General features: G+C 49.6%; 7 protein-coding genes across 7 annotated transcripts; 4 read left to right on the plus strand and 3 right to left on the minus strand.

Moving 5' to 3' along the window:
* Positions 1-600: 600 nt before the first annotated feature.
* eaf1 (MYB and HSA domain protein) lies at positions 601-5,059 on the minus strand (the record flags this gene model as incomplete). Its single annotated transcript, XM_057236084.1, has 5 exons — positions 601-1,722; positions 1,775-1,932; positions 1,998-4,717; positions 4,813-4,941; positions 5,016-5,059. The coding sequence occupies 5 exons, from the start codon at positions 5,057-5,059 to the stop codon at positions 601-603; spliced, it is 4,173 nt and encodes a 1,390-aa protein (XP_057102887.1).
* A 690-nt stretch (positions 5,060-5,749) lies between these two features.
* N7529_000554 (putative 60S ribosome biogenesis protein Mak11) lies at positions 5,750-7,294 on the plus strand (the record flags this gene model as incomplete). Its single annotated transcript, XM_057236085.1, has 2 exons — positions 5,750-6,664; positions 6,731-7,294. The coding sequence occupies 2 exons, from the start codon at positions 5,750-5,752 to the stop codon at positions 7,292-7,294; spliced, it is 1,479 nt and encodes a 492-aa protein (XP_057102888.1).
* A 714-nt stretch (positions 7,295-8,008) lies between these two features.
* N7529_000555 (translation initiation factor eIF2 subunit gamma) lies at positions 8,009-10,113 on the plus strand (the record flags this gene model as incomplete). Its single annotated transcript, XM_057236086.1, has 6 exons — positions 8,009-8,273; positions 8,389-8,410; positions 8,466-8,691; positions 8,998-9,030; positions 9,102-10,024; positions 10,083-10,113. The coding sequence occupies 6 exons, from the start codon at positions 8,009-8,011 to the stop codon at positions 10,111-10,113; spliced, it is 1,500 nt and encodes a 499-aa protein (XP_057102889.1).
* Positions 10,114-11,184: 1,071 nt separating this feature from the next.
* On the plus strand, positions 11,185-12,807 carry N7529_000556 (zinc metalloprotease; the record flags this gene model as incomplete). Its single annotated transcript, XM_057236087.1, has 5 exons — positions 11,185-11,199; positions 11,283-11,465; positions 11,524-12,270; positions 12,328-12,520; positions 12,575-12,807. 5 exons carry the CDS (start codon positions 11,185-11,187, stop codon positions 12,805-12,807), a joined length of 1,371 nt encoding a protein of 456 aa, XP_057102890.1.
* A 291-nt stretch (positions 12,808-13,098) lies between these two features.
* N7529_000557 (uncharacterized protein) lies at positions 13,099-13,620 on the minus strand (the record flags this gene model as incomplete). The annotated part of the gene is made up of 1 exon (XM_057236088.1): positions 13,099-13,620. One exon carries the CDS (start codon positions 13,618-13,620, stop codon positions 13,099-13,101), a length of 522 nt encoding a protein of 173 aa, XP_057102891.1.
* Positions 13,621-14,112: 492 nt separating this feature from the next.
* On the plus strand, positions 14,113-14,605 carry N7529_000558 (mitochondrial 54S ribosomal protein bL34m; the record flags this gene model as incomplete). Its single annotated transcript, XM_057236089.1, has 2 exons — positions 14,113-14,189; positions 14,263-14,605. The coding sequence occupies 2 exons, from the start codon at positions 14,113-14,115 to the stop codon at positions 14,603-14,605; spliced, it is 420 nt and encodes a 139-aa protein (XP_057102892.1).
* Positions 14,606-15,061: 456 nt separating this feature from the next.
* N7529_000559 (putative zinc metalloprotease) lies at positions 15,062-18,343 on the minus strand (the record flags this gene model as incomplete). The annotated part of the gene is made up of 3 exons (XM_057236090.1): positions 15,062-15,268; positions 15,324-17,395; positions 17,449-18,343. The coding sequence occupies 3 exons, from the start codon at positions 18,341-18,343 to the stop codon at positions 15,062-15,064; spliced, it is 3,174 nt and encodes a 1,057-aa protein (XP_057102893.1).
* Between the last annotated feature and the right edge of the window lie 552 nt (positions 18,344-18,895).

An 18,895-nucleotide genomic window follows, 5' to 3' on the forward strand; every position in this document is an offset into this window, starting at 1 on the left:
GGACATTCGATCGGGAATACGCTTGCTTTTCAACTTCGTTTTCAATGAAAGGGCCGGTGGGCCTGCGACACCATCAGCTACAGATAATACCCTAGGGTTAGGATGAATGCTCTTGACTCTTGTTACTTTCCCCAGAACTCGTTCAAACCAGAGAATACAACTACAAGTGAAAGCACACACGTAAATCTTCAATGTAATTCAAAAGTTTACCCGTCTATCTACACCATACAAGAGAAAAAGAAAAAACATTAAAAAAACTCGAATCTAATCATACAATTCATATCAATTCCTAGAGTCCGTCCGTCCCAGTTTTCGCCTAATCCCATCAATAATACAAGTCCAAGCCCAGAAAAACAAGAGCGACACTGGTAAAAAGAGAGCCAGTGCAATCGAGTTCACAGAAGGTGAACGTCGTCGTTTTCAAAAACGTAGAACAAAATAGGAGCACGCGAGAGAGAAGGAGGTAGATGTAGTAGCGCGATAATCCGAATCAACGGATAAAAGACGGGGTGAAAAATAAAATCAGCGTAAAGGTGGGTGTAAGTATGTACAGACGAAAGTAAAAGGGGTTAGAAGAAATTGGTGCAAAGCGCTTGACGCTTAGCTGGTTGCGGTTTGGGCTGCCGCAGCGTGCGGGCTCTTGCTGGAGCCTTGAGCGGGCCCGGCTTGGGCGCTGCCGCTGCGCTGGTTTTGAGGAGTGGCGCTTCGGCTAGGTTGGTTCACGGCTCCGTTTAGGGCGGGCGAGCTGGTCGGTCCGACGCGGTTTGCTTGACCTGGTTGGGGGACACGCATCATGGGGGAGAAGCCTTGATTTTGAGGGACCTGCATTCCGGAACCGCCATTTGCCATATTGGGCGCTGACGGGGTCTGGAAGTTGGCGTCATGTGGAACTTGGTAGTTGGCCTGCACAGCATTCGCGTTGATGCTGCCAGCAGCGGCGTTCATGGCAGCTTGTTGGGACAAGCGCTGCTGTTGCTGCTGCTGGTACTGGTTTAGTCGATCAGTCGCCAACTTGGTCACCTGCTCAGGGGGCAAGTTGGGGTTTGTGCGCTGAATCTGGCTTTGAATGGTGCTGATTTGGGGCACAACACCACTTGACAGAGGGTTAGGCTGGCCCATACGGGGCGATGGTGTTGACACTCCTTGTGGCGTGTTACCATGGAACGATGGGCTTTGCATTCCCCCTTGGTTCTGCATGGCGGCGATCATAGCAGGATTGTTGGGAGTACCATTGACATTTGGCATGTTCATATTTGGTGAACCCTGCGAACCAAACTGTTGATTGTGGAACTGTTGCTGGCCCTGCTGGGGGTGAGGCTGGCCCTGCCGAGACTGGAGAAGACGTTGCTGCTCTTGCAATCTGTTGGCTTCTCGAATGACGCGTGTGTTATCAGGAGACGTCTGAATTGGCAGGCCAGGTCTTGCACCTGGGGTTTGCTGCATTTGGGCCTGTGGCATCATCTTCATAGGCATGCCATTAGGCATCTGGCCATTGGGCTGTGCTCCTCCAGGCATATTCTGCATGGGAAGAGGGCGGCCTTGGTTGACATTGGAGCCAGCAGGTAAACCATTAGTCAATCCATTTGGAGTACCACCTGGTAGGCCAGGGTTGGAGGTAGGAGGCATGTTGCTGTTGGGGCGACCCGGCACATTCATCGTTTGCTGATTCATAGCCTGCGTTTGGTTAGGCAATTGACCGGAACGTTGAGCCTGGAGACTAGCCTGGATGGGGAATTAGTCAAACGTTGTCTTAAAGACACGACGGAGCACTCACTCTTTGTTGCGCAATCATTTGCTGGCGGTACTGCTCCTGTCTTTCCTGGAGCTTCATCTCTCTATCATACTTCAACCGACTGAACTCGGCTGGAGATGAGATTGGAGGCTTAGGCTGGTTAGCCTCATTAGCCTTGCGCAACGAAGCCAGATGAGAAGCTAAAAAAACATAATGTCAGTAGTGACCTCGGTAGAAAGTATTCCAATATCTGTTCCCAACATACCATGCTGCTGTTTCTGAAGCATAGTCTCCCGCTTCTTGGCCAGCTTGCGCATGGCATCGAGCAAAGCAAGATGCTTGGACGACCGTCTCCGATCAACCCGAAGAGGCTGTGTTGTCCTCCGGCGTACAGGTGGCTGAGGTTGAGCATTGGCACCTTGCTGCTGCTGCTGTTGTTGCTGCTGTTGCTGAGCAGCCTGCTGCTGGGCCAAAACAGTACGTTGGGCAGTCTCAAGCCTCTGGTGGTAAGCTCGGAAATATTGAGTCTTGGACATATCCGCGGGAAGACCTTCCAATCCGACCCATCGCTCAAAGCATTCCCAAGGCGTCCGTCTTTCGGCGCCAGAAGTGAACAGTGATGACGGGGTCAGACAGCTAGATATCAGAGACCAATTGTAAGAATACTCCTTGACCAACCGACGAAGTTCATCGTCCTCGGCGTAAGTCCATTGCGAGGACGAACGGGATTCGAAGAAGCCGACAGATGGCATGGGGTATTCAGTTGGAGGGCGGAATGAATGTCCTGGGTGGATTCGATCACGAATTGGTTTGTTCTCTGGTCGGAAGAGCGCAACATTGGTCTGCTCAGGGGCCAATTCGGTGATCCGATGATCAGTTTCCTTGCCATACTGAGAGCAGTCGTAGCGGCTCCGCTTGCGTGGTCGCGCATCATTATGGAAGCTGATCTTTGTTGACGCAAACTTGGATACCGGCAGAAGGTCTGTCTTCCAAGTTGAATCGAGCGGAGCTTTAAAGGCCGGTAGGTTTGTTCCGGGGGCAATCTGGACTGTTCCATAGATTGGCAATTCATCCAACAGCTTTTCAGCAGCAGGGGTCATGTCAATTGAGAAGTTGAACTCGTCCGAGCCTAAGGAAAAGATGGCGGCAGGCGCAACAGTGTCGTGGAGCTCATGTCGAGGCTCGTCGTTGAAACCATCACTTACAGACTCCTCTTCTGCGGAGGGAATCAGATCTGGGGTTGGATGAGAAACACCACCAAACGACTCGTCGCTAGTGTCCTCAGAAGGTAGGCTTGGGACGGCCTTAGAGGCATCCTTTTCGGTCAAGTCTGGACTCGGAATCTTCACTTGAACACGAAGTACACTCCTATGCTCTTCGTCGCTATGCACATATTCTGCACACCAGTCGGCGCAGCTCTTTGCAGCAGCAATCTTCCACTTCCGCTCCTCCCGGAAGTCTGTCCGCATCCATTTCGCGTGATCTAGCACAACATCCCAATGTGTACCTTGACGAGGAGGCTCAACAGAACGCTTCAATTGCCGCAACGGCCATCGGTTTGCGTTCTGGAGAGCGTAGATGCGTCTGAGTGTACGAACATCCATCTGCTCTTGGTATTCAAGCAGGTGATTGCCGGTGCTCAAGGTCTTGTGGGCAGATGCCAAAAGTGTGTTAAGATTTGTGCCTCGGGGAGGTGCGTATGCTCGGTTCAGGAACAATGTGAAAAGGTAGTCTTGCTCCTCATTCAGCTTCGCAACCGCATCCATGTCTCTGTGCGTCAAATCCATAGCATCGGCCTTATCCTGCTGGGAAGCTGGCTGCTTCGGAAACACAACGGTTGAAAGTCGGCTTCTCTCCTTCTCCCGTTCCTTGCGGTCCTTGAAGCGCATTCTGGCAACGATATCAGGAGAGCCTTGTTCAGACGGTGTTGCGGGATGGCTTTTGTCATGACTCTTAGGGGTTTCTCCGAGGATTTCTGAAACTGATTTGTGTCGAAGAGCTCCCGAGGAAACCCGAGTGGTCATGCGTTCCGGTTGTGCTGATCCAGGTTGGGTAGATGGGATGGACACGGACTTCTTGGCCGGAGTCTCTAAGGTGGAATCCGCAGTAGCTTCAACAGGCGCCGTTGGTGATAATGATTCTCCCGCTGTTGGCGCAATTTCCTGTTGCGGTTTGTCTTCGGAATGATCCGGGGCAGGTTCCTGGTCGATATCCATTCGATCTGTGTCGTCTACTTGTTCCATGTTCTCCTCCTTCTCCTTTGATGGAGCCAGGCCACTCGCGCCATTTGTGGATTCGTCTTTCTGTGTCGATTGAGCTTCTTCAAGCCGTAATTGCTCATCTGGGGTCGACGGAACAAGACTCGATCGCGCATGAACCGATCGGTCATGTTTGTATCTCGAACGATCAATTGTCCCGGCATCCTCGGCGACCTCTTCCGCAGGACTTGTGTCGGGCGATGCAGCAATTGGCGCAGGTGTGTTATTATTGTATGGATCGATTGAGGAGGCGGGAGATGGTGGGTGATCGTGAGAGAGTCCTAAGGTAAGAGAAGGTCGTTTCTCGTGTTTCTTTCGAGGGTCGTGTGGGATCTCCAAAGAGGGGGCACTGCCCGTAGATGTCTTTGACACGTCAGGGGATATCGTCTGAGTTCCATCATGGTTTGTATTAAGTGGTGTTTCCAGCACGGGGACACTGCCATTCCGGTGAACACGGGGTGAGCTGGGTGACTGCGCTGCAGATAGTGGTACTTCTATATCCTGTGGCTGAGGGCTAGCTTGAACAGATGATCGACGGGGTCCAGTCGCATCAGTTGAAATAGGTTGGAGATTAGGTGTTGCGCGCTGTTGAGGCTCAGTCGCAGGCGGAACTTCAGTGGGTGAGGTTGCCCCAACAGGCTTCAAGACTGTCGGAGCATTTTTATTAGGTGAACGCGCGCGCGCATGGACTGGTGGTGGAAGAGTAGCTTCATTGAAATAGCGACCTCTGAAAAGATCAGTCAATAACCATTGGACAATTTGAATCATCAAATTAAACGGTATAGTTAAATCACAATAGAATAACTCTGTCAATGAACTTACTTTGAAAGATCATTGGCGTCGAGGAAGGTTTGTTCTTGCTGGTGGTATTGAGGGTCCTCGGTCGCGCCAAACCCGACCGTGGCTAGATACAATGCGCTGAGCTTGCGCTTTCTGCGCGACAAACAAGTTCTGAAAAAAATTAGTAAAAATTCACTTGACATGTTTCTGCATTAAAGACACATCGCGAATAGATTAATACTTACGCGATCTCATCATTTTTAGACCGAAGAAGCTCGTCGCGGAGCATGGAGTCTAGCTTCGGAACGCAGCATCCGATTAACGCGGGAACAAGGGGAATGGATTGAGCGAGGTCATCCAGATGGAAAAAATCGCTCGAACAAGATGGAAATGATGGGTGCGAGGTGGGAGGTGATGAAAAGCAGGATCTTTTTGAAGGGGTTGAAAATGAGGTAACGGAGCGTACGAAAAAATGTTTGGGAAAATGAAGGTGGTGCGGGAAAGATGGTGGTTTAGGTACAACCAGTACTCGTTCCTCTCATAAAAAATACACGGCTTGGCTAAGTACCTGGTACTTAGTAGGGAATCTTCTTTGACTGATAGTAATGAAAGAACTATTTAATCAGATATCAACTATTAATTTTTATTATACTTAATGAGTTTCTCATAGTTATTGTGTCTTTTGTTGCTGCCTTCTTAGTCTTTCATCAACTGGTAACATCAGCACTGTATGGAACTTGTAATGCGTAATTTGGTTTTTGGACATTCCCCAACTGCTTGCGGTGATATAGATACCTGAGGCATATATTGAAGAATAACAGTGACACCTTATTTTCAAGGCTGACTACCTTTTTAAACTTGGCTAGTTATCAGGCGGCAGATAAAATACCTCCGGCAGAAAATCAAAGAAAAAAAGTTGTCCGCCCTCCAGATCAAGCTTTTGACATCCAACTACAAATATCAGAATACTCAAGCAATCATGGTCAAACGCAAGAGAAATGACCTCCCTAAGGAGGACAAGACCGCTGGCAGTCCCCCAAAGACTACCAAATCCGCCCCTACCCCATCTGAAACTCCTGATGCAGCTATCACTATTCAAGTGATCACCGGTTCTTATGAGCGAATCCTCCATGGCTTTACAGCCGGAATTCCAGCTTCTCATCTCAAGGCAAAGACTGATGCCAACTTGCCCACCATCGATTGTGTCGACACTTTCCTGTTCGAGGCCCATGGATCTGCAATTCGTTGCCTGGCATTGTCGCCACTACCCAAACCAACCGACTCTCCTGATGCCCAAAAGGTGATGCTGGCTACTGGTAGTACAGATGAGCGTATCAACCTGTACTCCATCTCTGCCGCACCTCCTGCCGTGAATGAAGACTATCCTTCCGTGCCAACCCTTGCCGGAAACAAGATCCTCGAAAATCCCCGAAACCGTGAGCTAGGATCATTGCTGCACCACACCGCCAGCATTACCTCTTTGAGCTTCCCTTCACGGAGTAAGCTCCTCGCAGCTGGTGAAGACAACACAATTTCCATCTCTAAGACCCGTGACTGGACTGTCGTATCAAGCATCAAAGCGCCAAACCCCAAAGTACAAGGACGACCAAGTGGTGATACCGCACCCCCCGGAGCAGCTCCGTCTGGAGTAAATCACTTCGCGGTGCACCCTAGTATGAAGCTCATGCTCAGTATTGGACGGGGAGAAAAGTGCATGCGATTGTGGAACCTCGTGACCGGCAGAAAGGCTGGTGTGTTGAACTTCACCAGGGAGGTGCTACAGGGTGTCAAGGAGTCAAGGTGGAGCACTGGAGAAGGTCGGCGCATTTCATGGGACTCTGAAGGAGAGGAGTTTGCGGTTGCGTTTGAATGGGGCGCAGTTGTCTTTGGAATCGTAAGTCTTCTTCTTTTTTCTTAACATTATGATATTTCATCGATCAAATACTGATTATTGGCGCAGGACTCGGTTCCAAGGTGCAGACTCATCCCTGGTCCCCGGAGCAAGCTTCATCAAATGAAGTATGTTTCCCTACCTGTCAAGGGTGGCGAGAAAGAAGATTTCCTGGCCGTGTCCACAGAGGATGGCAGAGTGATCTTCTACTCGACCAAAGACACGAAGAAAGATGAAGAGGATACCGATTGCTCAATTCCCCATGCTACCCCTGTTGCTCAACTTGGCGGAAAGCAAGCTGGGTTCCCCGGTCGTATCAAGGATTTCGACATTTTGAGTCTCGAAGGACAGGCGAAGGAATACCGTAATGATGTCTTGGTTGTCACCGGTAACAGTGACGGCGTCGTGCGTGTATGGAAACTTGCTGATAAGGAGATTGCTTCTGCAAAGCAAGACAAGGAGACCACTCAGGTTGGAAAGCTCCTTAGCACCAATGAGACTGGAAACCGCATCACATGTCTGGCTTCTTTCGTCATGCTGCCTGCTGAGGACCCGTCTACACTGATTGACTCCGGAGATGATGAATCGGAAGAAGAAGAGGCAGAGTCATCTAGTGATAGCGACGATGAGTAATTTCTCCTCGTTCTAAAATGTTATACCCTTTGTACTGTCAATAACCGAGTGGCAAGCAATGTATCATGAGTATGAAAAAAATATTGCCTCAAAAAATAATCACGATTTTACTTTGAAGTATCCTTGTGTGCAGGCATTAGTTTACATGTAGGTAACGGCTTTCTTGCTGTCGCCCTTATCCGCGCCCTATATATGTCTTTCTACCGGTCAATTTTTATGTGATTCTTGATAAAATTGAAGCCTCTTCCTGGTCCCCTTTGAATTCAAATGCATCGTGGCTGACTGACTATCCTCTAGTGTTATTTAGTAGGCTAGCTTCAATATCGGCCGATTCTATACTTCTTGGACACTGTCCAGCTAAATTTGTAGTGTCAAAAATTTTGACTCACCCACAATAACCTCAACCAAGATGATTAACAACCTAGGTAATCAATAAGATAATTTAAACAAACAAAATCAATCGAAATATACATATTCCAAGTCAATATTTACATCAACTGGACATAAAGTTGAAGAAGTTGCCATCTAGACACCGCCCGGCTCTCCACTGCACACAATCCCCCACCTACATTCTTTCATTATCATATCGCCCGCAGGAAGCAATTTTCATCCGACCTTCCACCTTCCACCTTTCCCCCAGCTTCGCTCAACTTCACTTTCCGATCTACGCCGCCGCTGATCGCGAGTTGAATTCTTTTTTTCCTTTTCGCAACCATGGCTACCAACGGCGATTTCTCCGATGAGGGATCCCAGCCCGGCTCGCCTTCGCTCGACGCCCACAACCCCCACGGAGAGGTCGAGGATCACGAGCCTCTCGAGGAGAAGCCCATCAAGTCGGCTATGAAGAAGGCCGCTCCCCCTGTTTCTCAACCCCAGCGCCCAGTCCTCCCCGAACAGCCCGACCCGGAAACTCTCGATCTGTCAAAATTGACGCCTCTCACGCCTGAGATCATTGCCAGACAAGCAACCCAGAACATCGGTATGTGATTATTGGTCTTTGAAAAAGTTTGCGCTTTAAATCGCATACTATTTCTTGAGTTTCTGTTTTTTTTTTTCCCCCACCCGAGTCAACAAATTAACTAACGTAATATCAGGCACAATTGGACATGTCGCTCAGTTAGACTACCTACGCCTTCCTTCCCCGCTTGCAAACATACTAATGAATTTCTAGCGGCAAATCCACCGTTGTCAAGGCTATTTCCGAGGTGCAGACCGTCCGTTTCAAGAACGAACTCGAGCGTAACATTACCATTAAGCTTGGTTACGCCAACGCGAAGATTTACAAGTGTGACAATGAAGCCTGTCCCCGGCCTACATGCTACAAGAGTTTCAAGAGTGAGAAGGAAATTGACCCTCCTTGTGAGCGCGAAGGATGTGAAGGCACTTACCGCTTGCTGGTGTGTATCCCCATTCCCTTAGAACCATTTGAGATCCATTCAAAGGGTCTCTTTTCGTTGATCGTAAGCTAACCTCTGATATAGCGTCATCTCAGGTATCATAGATCCCAACCCGCCAGCAGTGGGCTCTTTCCTGCGGCTATAAGCGGCTATGAGCTAACAATTGTTCCCAATACAGTTTCGTCGATTGCCCCGGTCACGATATTCTCGTTAGTATTAACTTTCTTGCGCATTTTGGGAGCTATACTTGCTTCCAGGTTTTTTTTGGCTTCTATTTGAGCGATTATACTAACCAGTCTCGTGCAGATGAGCACTATGCTTTCAGGAGCCGCGGTCATGGTGAGTTTCATCATTCGCCTCAATATATCCCAATACCGAGGGGCTTGCAGAGAACTAACATCGTCTCCTAGGACGCCGCCCTCCTTCTGATTGCCGGAAACGAAACTTGCCCCCAGCCCCAGACCTCCGAGCATTTGGCCGCTATTGAGATCATGAAGCTCAGCCACATCGTTATTCTCCAAAATAAGGTCGATCTTATGCGCGAAGACAACGCTCTTGAGCACTACCAGTCGATCCTCAAGTTCATCCGTGGTACCGTCGCCGATGGCTCGCCCATTATCCCCATCTCCGCCCAGCTGAAGTACAACATCGACGCTGTCAACGAGGCCCTCGTCCACACCATCCCCATCCCTCCCCGTAACTTCGAGGCCACCCCTCACATGATGATCATTCGTTCGTTCGATGTCAACAAGCCCGGTGCCGAGATCGATGAGCTCAAGGGTGGTGTCGCTGGTGGATCCATTCTGACCGGTGTCGTGAAGCTGAACGATGAGATTGAGATCCGTCCCGGTCTCGTCACCAAGGACGAGCAGGGCAAGATTCAATGCCGTCCCATTTTCTCCCGCATTGTCTCTCTCTTCGCCGAGCACAACGACCTCAAGTTCGCCGTTCCCGGTGGTCTTATCGGTGTCGGTACCCGTGTCGACCCCACCCTCTGCCGTGCCGATCGTCTCGTCGGTTTCGTCCTCGGTCACCGTGGCCGCCTTCCCGCCATCTACACTGAGATCGAGGTCAACTACTTCCTTCTCCGTCGTCTGCTCGGTGTCAAAACCGCCGACGGCAAGCAGGCCAAGGTCGCTAAGCTTGCTAAGAACGAAGTTCTCATGGTTAACATCGGTTCCACTGCTACCGGTGCTAAGGTCATTGGTGTCAAGGCCGATGCCGCTAAGCTCAGCTTGACCAGCCCGGCTTGCACAGAAGTTGGCGAGAAGATCGCCATCAGTCGCAGAATTGAGAAGCACTGGCGTCTCATTGGATGGGCCAACATTGTTGCGTAAGTCAACAGGATTTGTGTATTACATTGATGACATATGCTGACTCTCTCACTACAGTGGTAACACCCTCGAGCCTGTGCAGCAGTAAAGCCATTCTTTGAACGATGTCCCAGTTCGAAACGGGGAGGTTCAGGATTGAGATCTGTTCCGGGGAAATTTGCACATAGCTCATGCTATATCCCTGGCCGACTGTCTCAACCCACCGACCCTCGAACACGAGTCTTGCGATCTTCGATCGCGGAAAAGTTTACGGTCATGACGAGTCGGAAAAGTAAAGACATAATTCAACTGATTCCCCCGGCTAAATAGAGAAGATGGGAGAGAAATGCAATCCTGCATTGTCGCCACCTTAATCAATCCACCTGCTTCCTCGGCGACCTTTGGTAGACGACGGACGGCATAGGGTTTGATCTGAGGGACGGAAGACGAACAGGATGCAGGTAACGTCGGCGAATAAGAGATGTGTTTGTTTTTCTTTCGTATGAGGGAGTTGTTTTCAAGAGGTTGCCTGTTCATTGCTCATTTTATGTCTGCATCATATCCTATGTAGATAGAGGCCTATATAGGTCTGTGGTTAACAAATGTAGGAAAGATCACAATTTGAGAGCTTTTGCTTTGCATTGATTAAATTAGAGTCGTCATCGTATGAAGCATATATCAAGTAACAGCGTAGGATGATTATATAGTTCTGCTTGAGCAAGTAAATATTTTCGACCATCCTTACCAGTAACATGTTCCATCAAAGGCTTATTATACTCCGCAACACTGCTAGAATTGATAACTGGATAGTGTTTGCTAGATATTGGACAATGTTGAAATACTTATGAATATACTCCCAAGGTTACTTGTACTAGTGTCAGTATGAACATTGCCCTAATTGAATATACCAACAGCAATGACATCAGCACCACCTCCAGGGCTAGGTAGAACTCCATGTTTGTTGCAATTGATTCAATGAATATGACCAGCTTATTTCGATAGCAACTTTCTAAATAGCAATGAATAAATAATTCTATTGCCAAAATGACGTTGTGTTTTGGCCCCGTCATGCATGCTAAGGTGCGATTCGAATCTGACTAAGGCTGCCGATAATAACAAAGTAGCAACTCTGTCCCTTGATCACCACTTTCCTTTTCGCCTAGTTGCGAGAATTCAAATCATGTATATCCTCGAGGTAAGTTAAATCTTTTGCTTTATTGTTCTTGGTACATAGCGAAACATGCTTTTCATCATGAACACCTTGCTAACCGGCTTTAGCAACTGGCGCGTTTGCTCGACCGCCCGCTCTTCCCATGGAAGAACGTGCTGGTAGGCTTTTCGTTGGGCCAGTTCGTCCTCGAAGGCTTCCTCTCACTCCGACAATACAAGTTTCTGCAACGCACGACTCCCCCTAAGGTTCTCGAGGGGGAGGTTACTCAAAAGGTCTATGACCAAAGCCAGGTATGAACAGGATGATGAAACACCGAATAAAAGCATACTCATGGGAATATAACCACAGGCATATGGTCGCGCAAAGGCCAAGTTCAGCTTCGTTTCCGGTCTCTACGGTCAAATCCAAAACCTCGCATTCATCTACGGTGATGTTCTCCCTAAGATCTGGGGCATCAGTGGCCTCGTCCTCGCGCGGTACCTTCCCGGTCGGTTCCAGGGTGAAATCTGTCAAACATTGGTATTCTTCTTCGGTTTCAACATTCTAAGCACTATCCTTTCGCTGCCTGTCTCGTACTACAACACTTTTGTGCTCGAGGAGAAGTTCGGCTTCAACAAGCAGACTGTCAAGCTTTGGATCACGGATATGCTCAAGGGTCAAATGCTCGGCGTTGTTCTCGGTGCTCCCATCATCAGCGCTGTGCTCAAGATTGTTCAGAAGTTCGACACCTCGTTCTTCTACTATCTCTGGCTCTTTGGAGTCTTCCTCCAAGTCTTTGCCATTACTATTTACCCTATTGTGATCCTGCCTCTGTTCAACAAGCTTTCGCCCCTCGAGCCCGGTGATCTCAAGACCGGTGTCGAGAAGCTGGCTGAGAAGCTCAAGTTCCCTCTCCAGGAGCTGCATGTCATTGACGGCAGCAAGCGCAGCGCCCACAGCAATGCTTACTTCTACGGTCTGCCATGGAAGAAGCACATTGTCATCTACGATACCCTGATTGAGAAGACCGAACCCGAGGAGGTTGTCGCTGTGCTGGGTCACGAGCTTGGCCACTGGAGCTTGAGCCACACCACCAAGCTGTTCGGTATTGCCCAGGTATGCATCCATTTAAATACTTCCAAATGCAAATTGTCGCTGACTATTGAAACTTAGGCCCACATGTTCTACATCTTCGCTCTGTTCTCCGTCTTCGTCAACAACAAGTCATTGTACCAGTCCTTCGGTTTCATCAAGGAACAGCCGATCATGATTGGTTTCCTGCTCTTCTCCGACGCCCTGGCTCCTTTGGATGCTGTCATGAAGCTGCTCATGAACATTCTCAGCCGGAAATTCGAATTTGAGGCCGGTAAGTTTCGTCTTATCGATTATACTCCCAAACTTAACTGACAGCGCTTTGAAGATGAATTTGCCCAGAACCTTGGATACTCCGACAAGCTTGCCTCTTCGCTCCTGAAGCTCCAGATCCAGAACCTGAGCACCATGGACGCTGACCCCATCTATGCTAGCTACCACTACTCGCACCCCATTCTCACCGAACGTCTCGCCGCGCTTGGCTGGAAGGGTGGCAAGGTCACTAGCAGCAAGGAGGAGGACAGCGAGAAGCCCATCAAAGCCTCAGACCGCGAGCTGTAGGTCCGATGGATGTGATGGCGATTCTGTCTTATTATCAAAGAAATGATTCTTTTGTTCCATTCAAGCAAGCTATAGCAAGTCTCAAAGAGCAGAAGCAAGACTTGGAAATGTTCCATCATGTATTGATCGGATTGTTCCCATCTAAAATCTAAATGACACTTTTTGTGCAGACATAAAATGCGAGTACTTTCGTGCATCCAAAAGCAAAACCAGTCCAGAGCTACAAAGTAACAGACCCAATAAAAAGACTCCGACCCAATGCAGCAACGCCAACAAATACATAACCAGCCACTAATCCGAGTTTTCAGCCTCAGCCTCAGCTTCAGCTTTAGCCTTAGCATTAGCCGCCTTCTTCTCCGCTTGCCGTCTCTCCTTCTTCTTGCGCTTGCGCGCCTCCTTATCAAGCCCGTCCTCCTGATCCGCAAACGCCGCATCCTCACCCCCAAACTCAGCGTCATCCATCACGAAGTCCCCATCCTCCTCCTGCTCCTCCTGGTTCTTCACAGCACCAGCCGCAACATCCAGGTAATCCTCGCCGGGATTCTGTTTAGCGACCGTCAAGTCACGACCGAGAAGTTCGCCGGCCAGACCGGCCTGCACACGCTTCAGGTTGTGCAGGATCAAATTCGGTGCTGCGGCGGTTGTGCGCGAGACGGGGCCGTGCTCGCTGATGCTGGCGTTTGGTTGCAGGGACGGGTCTGTGCCTGCACGGTCTAGGTAGGCTGCTAGAAACTCGTGGGCCTGGGCCTGGGTGATTGAGGTGGTGCTGTGCACTATTGTTGGAGGAAGGGCTTGGGGGCCTTGGGTTGCCATATTGGTAGATTTGGTCTTGTTCGCTTGGGATTTGTGGCGGTGGTCGCAATTGTTGTGGGAGTTTGACCGTTATGGGATTAAAGGGGTTGGGATGAGTGTTTGCCCCGATTTGAGTGTGACTTGGGAGCAGCACTGGGGGTTGGAGGGACTAAGTTGAGCGATTCGCATCTCGAGATCAAAAAAGTTTCGGTGACGCTAGTCCCGATCGGGCATATCTTCTTCATGGTATGCGCAAAAAGTGCTGTTGGGAATGTATCTATGAGAGACCATATTTCAAAACTAAATATATCTCTGATATCAGCAATTGACCTATATCCATCTTCAACATCTTTGTAGTCACTTCGCAGAAGACATACACCTGGCGGGTCCGTGCCTCGGCGGCTCCGCGCTTAATTTTCTGTCTCCCGACGCCGCGTCCTGTGGACATCTCCAACTCAACATCCCACTCTGTCCCAATTGCCTCACCAATTACCAGGCAAATTACCAGGCACCATGTTCTGCATCCGCCCAAGGGCCATGCCCTCCACCATTCGGACCACCATATCCGCGATCCCATTCCCAATGAACAGGTACGCATCCAAATCAACCTCCAGCAGCCAACGAACCATACGAACGTCCACTTAACAATGCTCTCTGGTCTAGGCTCTCACAAATACCCCGACAAAACACACCCTCAATGCTCTCATCCCGATCCTTCTCCTCTCTCCTCTCCACGCCAACCCGCTTCCAACCGCAATCATTCGGCCGCATCACAACCCCAACCACAGCCCTCTCTTCGCCGCTGTCATCCCTCCTCTCCCAGGCGCCCCAGCAAACCCGCTCTTTCTCTGCCAGTGCCTCTCTAGGCGTGCGTCGTGTGACATTCCGGCCATCGCGCCGGGTGCAGAAGCGCCGCCATGGATACTTGGCTCGCAAGAAGGATAGAAATGGGCGGAAGACGCTCGTGCGGAGGATTCTTAAGGGGCGGAAGGAACTCAGTTGGTGATTTACTTGGGTTTGCTTGGATTTGTTGTTTGGTGGGATGCGGTTATACCAATGTACGTACGGGGTGATGGGAAAGTTTAACCTACCCCGTACCCTTGGTAGGCAGATAGAAGGGAATTGCTGAGTACCTACTGTTGGGCATTGCCTTTCAGGTTGGACTCGGGTTCAAACAAGATGGGTATGTTTGGTCTTGTTTGGCGTGTACCATAATTACCTCTGCTTGAGGATGTGTGAGGCTACATTTTTCATATAGTGCGAATCATTTTGTTCAGCTTTTTTAAGATCAGATGTGAGATCAGCTTCGACTTATGTAAAGTTCAAGATGCAGTGGGTACAAGTCAAAGAGTAGATTCATCACCGAATAGAATATTGAGAGTCTGAGAGTCCGACAGTTTCCATCATCTATGTGATCTACCTAGGTATTGGGTTATCCGTATATAGATCGTGCATTGAACACTCAATCATCATCTTCATCTTCATCCTCATCATCCTCCTCCTCCTCGGAGCCAGTCTCGGAGTCCTCGTCATCTTCGTCGTCGTCGTCTTCATCCTCATCCTCATCCTCATCCTCGTTGCCAGCCTTCAGACCGTAGTCGTCTTCAAAGTCCTTAAGGGGCTGGACAGTGGGAGTGAAGCCTGATGCCTCGAAGCCCTGCTTAATGGGCTGGTTCCAACATTGTTAGTAATTCATCCATATAATTACAGGTCAAAGTACTCACCTCTTCCAGCACAGTCGCGCAAGTGACGACCAGATTCGCGGTCTTAGGAGAAAATATCGGCAAGAGAATATCACGCATAGCACCCTTGATTTGGTCAACAGTGATAGCGCGCACATTCTTAAGCATCTTCTCTTTGTAATCGCTAGGCAAGTTGCGCACGACCTGGCGGATGAAACTACCCTGCGCAGCATGGGCAGCGGTCATCTGCTCATTAGCATACTTAACCACGATACTGCTGATAGCACCCTCCAGCATCAAAGGGTCGAAAGTCGAAGCACCAGACAGATAGTCCTCAACAATCTTCTTGCTGGACTCGAAAGCCTTGTGTGCGTTAGGAGACCGGTACACATCGAAGTGGACCAAGCCAGTATCGATATTATGGTTGAAGTTGGTGCCGTACGCCAGACCAGTACCGCGGACAGCAACCCAGAGGGGCCCCTCGACTGAGTTCATATACGAGATTGCGACCATCAATGCGGGAAGGCTGGGGTGGTCGTAGGAGTCCAGGCCACGGCTGGTGGCGTAGGCAAAGGATGAGTCGACGGTTGGCATGGGCACGATGTAAGACTTGCCGCCGACAGTCTTGCCGACCTCGCTGAGGCGAGCACGTCGGTTGGTAATGGGATGTAGGTCAGTGCCGGTGCCGAGAGTCTCGGCGAAGGGCTGCCAGGCCGAAACGGGATTTTTGAGCTTCTCGAGGTCGGCAATGACGATAACGCGGACGTTGTTAGGCTGGAAGAGCGAGTTGCGGATCTCTTCCATGCGGCTGACGATTTCCTCGGGCTTGTCCTTGAGCAAACGCTTGACGCACTTGAGGTAACGGGCCTTGACCAGAGTGGAGCGGGCACGGATGATCGACTCCTCTGCGTAGTGAACCATCACATGGGCTGCAGCGAGCATGTCTTCACCGCTGCGCTTGGAGTCGGGCACATCAGCCAAAAGACGCGTGTTGATGGCCTTGAGTCTCTCCTCATCGAAGATGGACTTCCAACACAACTCTTTCAGCCAGGCGATGGCATTCTCATATTTCTCCAGCTCGACCTGGAAAGAGACGCACAGCATCTCGTTGTTTCCAAGACTACGGGCAGTATCCATCGAATACCCGACAGTATCTCGCTCCAACTCCACAACGACTTGCTCAAATTCGATTGTCTTGCCATCACGCTGGACGGGAATGTTGAAGAAGGCTTCGGTGTAAATAGACAGCAAAGGACGCAGCTGAACGGGTACGGAATCGGCCGAGATAAGAACGGAAAGCTGAACAAAGTTGCTAGGAATGTGCTCGAAGTGGATGAAGAGAGACGAGTCAGACTTGTCGGCATCAACCAGTGTCTGGATCTTGTTGTCAGGGCGTCCAGCCTTCAGAGCAGCACCCGAACGAGCTGTGATGGTGTCCATGAAATGAATTGACTCGGTTCCGGGGATTGCAAATTCCTCCAGCAACTTCTGTGGAATCTCCTTATCATTCTCTGCCTTGGCCTTTTCAAGCTTATCGGCAAGATCCTTCAAGCCCTTCTCGCCAAGGCGTTCCTTCTGAGCAGCAACGCGATGCTCTTCATCCTTCTTCAGTGTCTCGGACATTTTTTTGGAGGGGATTCCCAAGATAGTAACATGAGCGGCATCAGAAATATATTTCTTGATGAAGGCTCGCCATTGGTCCTCGGACCAGGTCTCGAGAACTTCATATTCCTTCAGAGTGGCGACGTCCATCATGGTGGAGCCGTCACGCTTTCCGTACAGGAAGTCAGAGATAACGTACTCTGCGAATGAGGAAGCAGAACTCTCAGTCGAGAACTTCCAGCTTCGGCGCTGACGATCGATGCACGCTTTCAAATACTCCATATCCAGTTCCTTGTCCATCGCTTCCCGGAGGATTTCGAAGAATCTCTTTTCAACCTTCTCCAGGCTTTCTGTCTCGACGCTGGTCAATGTGAATTTAATCTCCATGTTCGGGCGATCCTCGGTAGCATAGTAAACGGCACTCGCCAGTTCCTCCTTCTCAACAAGAATGTTTTCCAGGAGAGCTGCAGGTCCACCAGCCAGGTACAACAGGGACACATTAAGAGCTCCGGCTGTGATGGTGTGAGCGTGGAATCGAAAGGTTGAAGTTTGGGAACAAACGTACATTGAACGGAATCGGTGCAATCGGGTCCGATGAGACGGATCTCGATTTCACCGTATGATTCATCCTCCTCAGGAAACTCGACCTTCTGGATAATCGACTTCTCCAGGGGAGGGGCCTGCTTCGAATCCACCCAAGGTCTCTTAAAGGGTGCATCCGGACTGGGGATAACATCCAAGATAGTCTCTTCAAATTTGTCCAAGATTTCCAACATGTTGTTCTGGTCGACCTCTCCGGTGATAACCAAACACAAATTCTTAGGCTGATACATCTCACGGTGGAATTCACGGATCCGCTCTGCAGACAAAACACGAAGCTGTTCCATCATACCTCCAGTCTCATAGCGGAAGCCCACACCAGGTGGATAAAGCAGTCGCCGGGCTGCCAGATCGATCAGCTCAGAGGAATCGTTCTGCACACCCTGCATCTCGGAATACACGACACCAGCATCGTTTCCAGATCCATCGATATGGTGTACCTCAGTATAGCAGCCTTCGTCAGTCAAAGTAGGAGCAATCACATGCTCAAGATAGACTGGCAGAATACGCGCAAAGCCTTCCCAGCCTGCAGTCTCCAATGTGTAGGCAGTGTGATCAGTAGCGGTCCAGGCATTAGTATTGGAGTACACGCGGGTAGCCAGCTTGTCCAAGAAGCCCTTGTAGCGGTAGTTGCGCGAGCCCATGAAGCACAAATGCTCCAAAGTGTGAGGAGCACCTGAATCATCGCAAATCTCTGTAGCAAGCGCAAAGTAGCCGTCGACCTTGGGGCCAGGCTGGTCGATAACGACCACTCTCATTCCAGTACGCTGTGATTCATATTGAGTGAACTCACTCGACGAGTAATCAGGCTTGAACTGCTGAAGCAGCTTGAAGTGACTGTTCTTCATCGAGGACGACATATTGATCAATGGGGCAGACCCAATGAAGATACTTCGTCGGAAGCTTGAGTGTTTATTCTCTGTTAGCAAGGTTTATGAACGCTAGCATGTATGATGGCTAGCTAGCTGCCATGTCACTGCCATGTCACTGATGACATGGCGGGGCAGAGAATTTGGAGGGGCTGAAACAACGAGGAATTTTTTTTACTTACATAAAAATTGACCGATTCAGACAAATCGGACGGCTCAAGCGACTCAAGCTGAGAATTTGAGACACGATGAGATTTCGAGTAAAAGTATTGAAATGTCTCCAGGCGGAGTTTGGGTCCCGTTCCCTTACAAAGCGACCAACAGTTGGAAAGAGCGTTGGAAGTTGTGACAAAGAAAGATATATACTCTGAATCTATGTGAAATTATATGCAGCCAGTCATGTTCAAATAATATATTCAATGCTAATAGATTTGACTTTTTCTTACTTTTCATTTTTTTCTGATGTTAGAGAATCTTTGAATCGTACACGTGGGGCGGTGACGACCAAAGTCACGGGTTGTTGACAGCTCTTGTTCTCTGAGG

The sequence above is a fragment of the Penicillium soppii genome (genome assembly GCF_028829465.1).
Source record: "Penicillium soppii strain IBT 18220 chromosome Unknown utg000001l, whole genome shotgun sequence".
Classification (NCBI taxonomy): domain Eukaryota; kingdom Fungi; phylum Ascomycota; class Eurotiomycetes; order Eurotiales; family Aspergillaceae; genus Penicillium; species Penicillium soppii.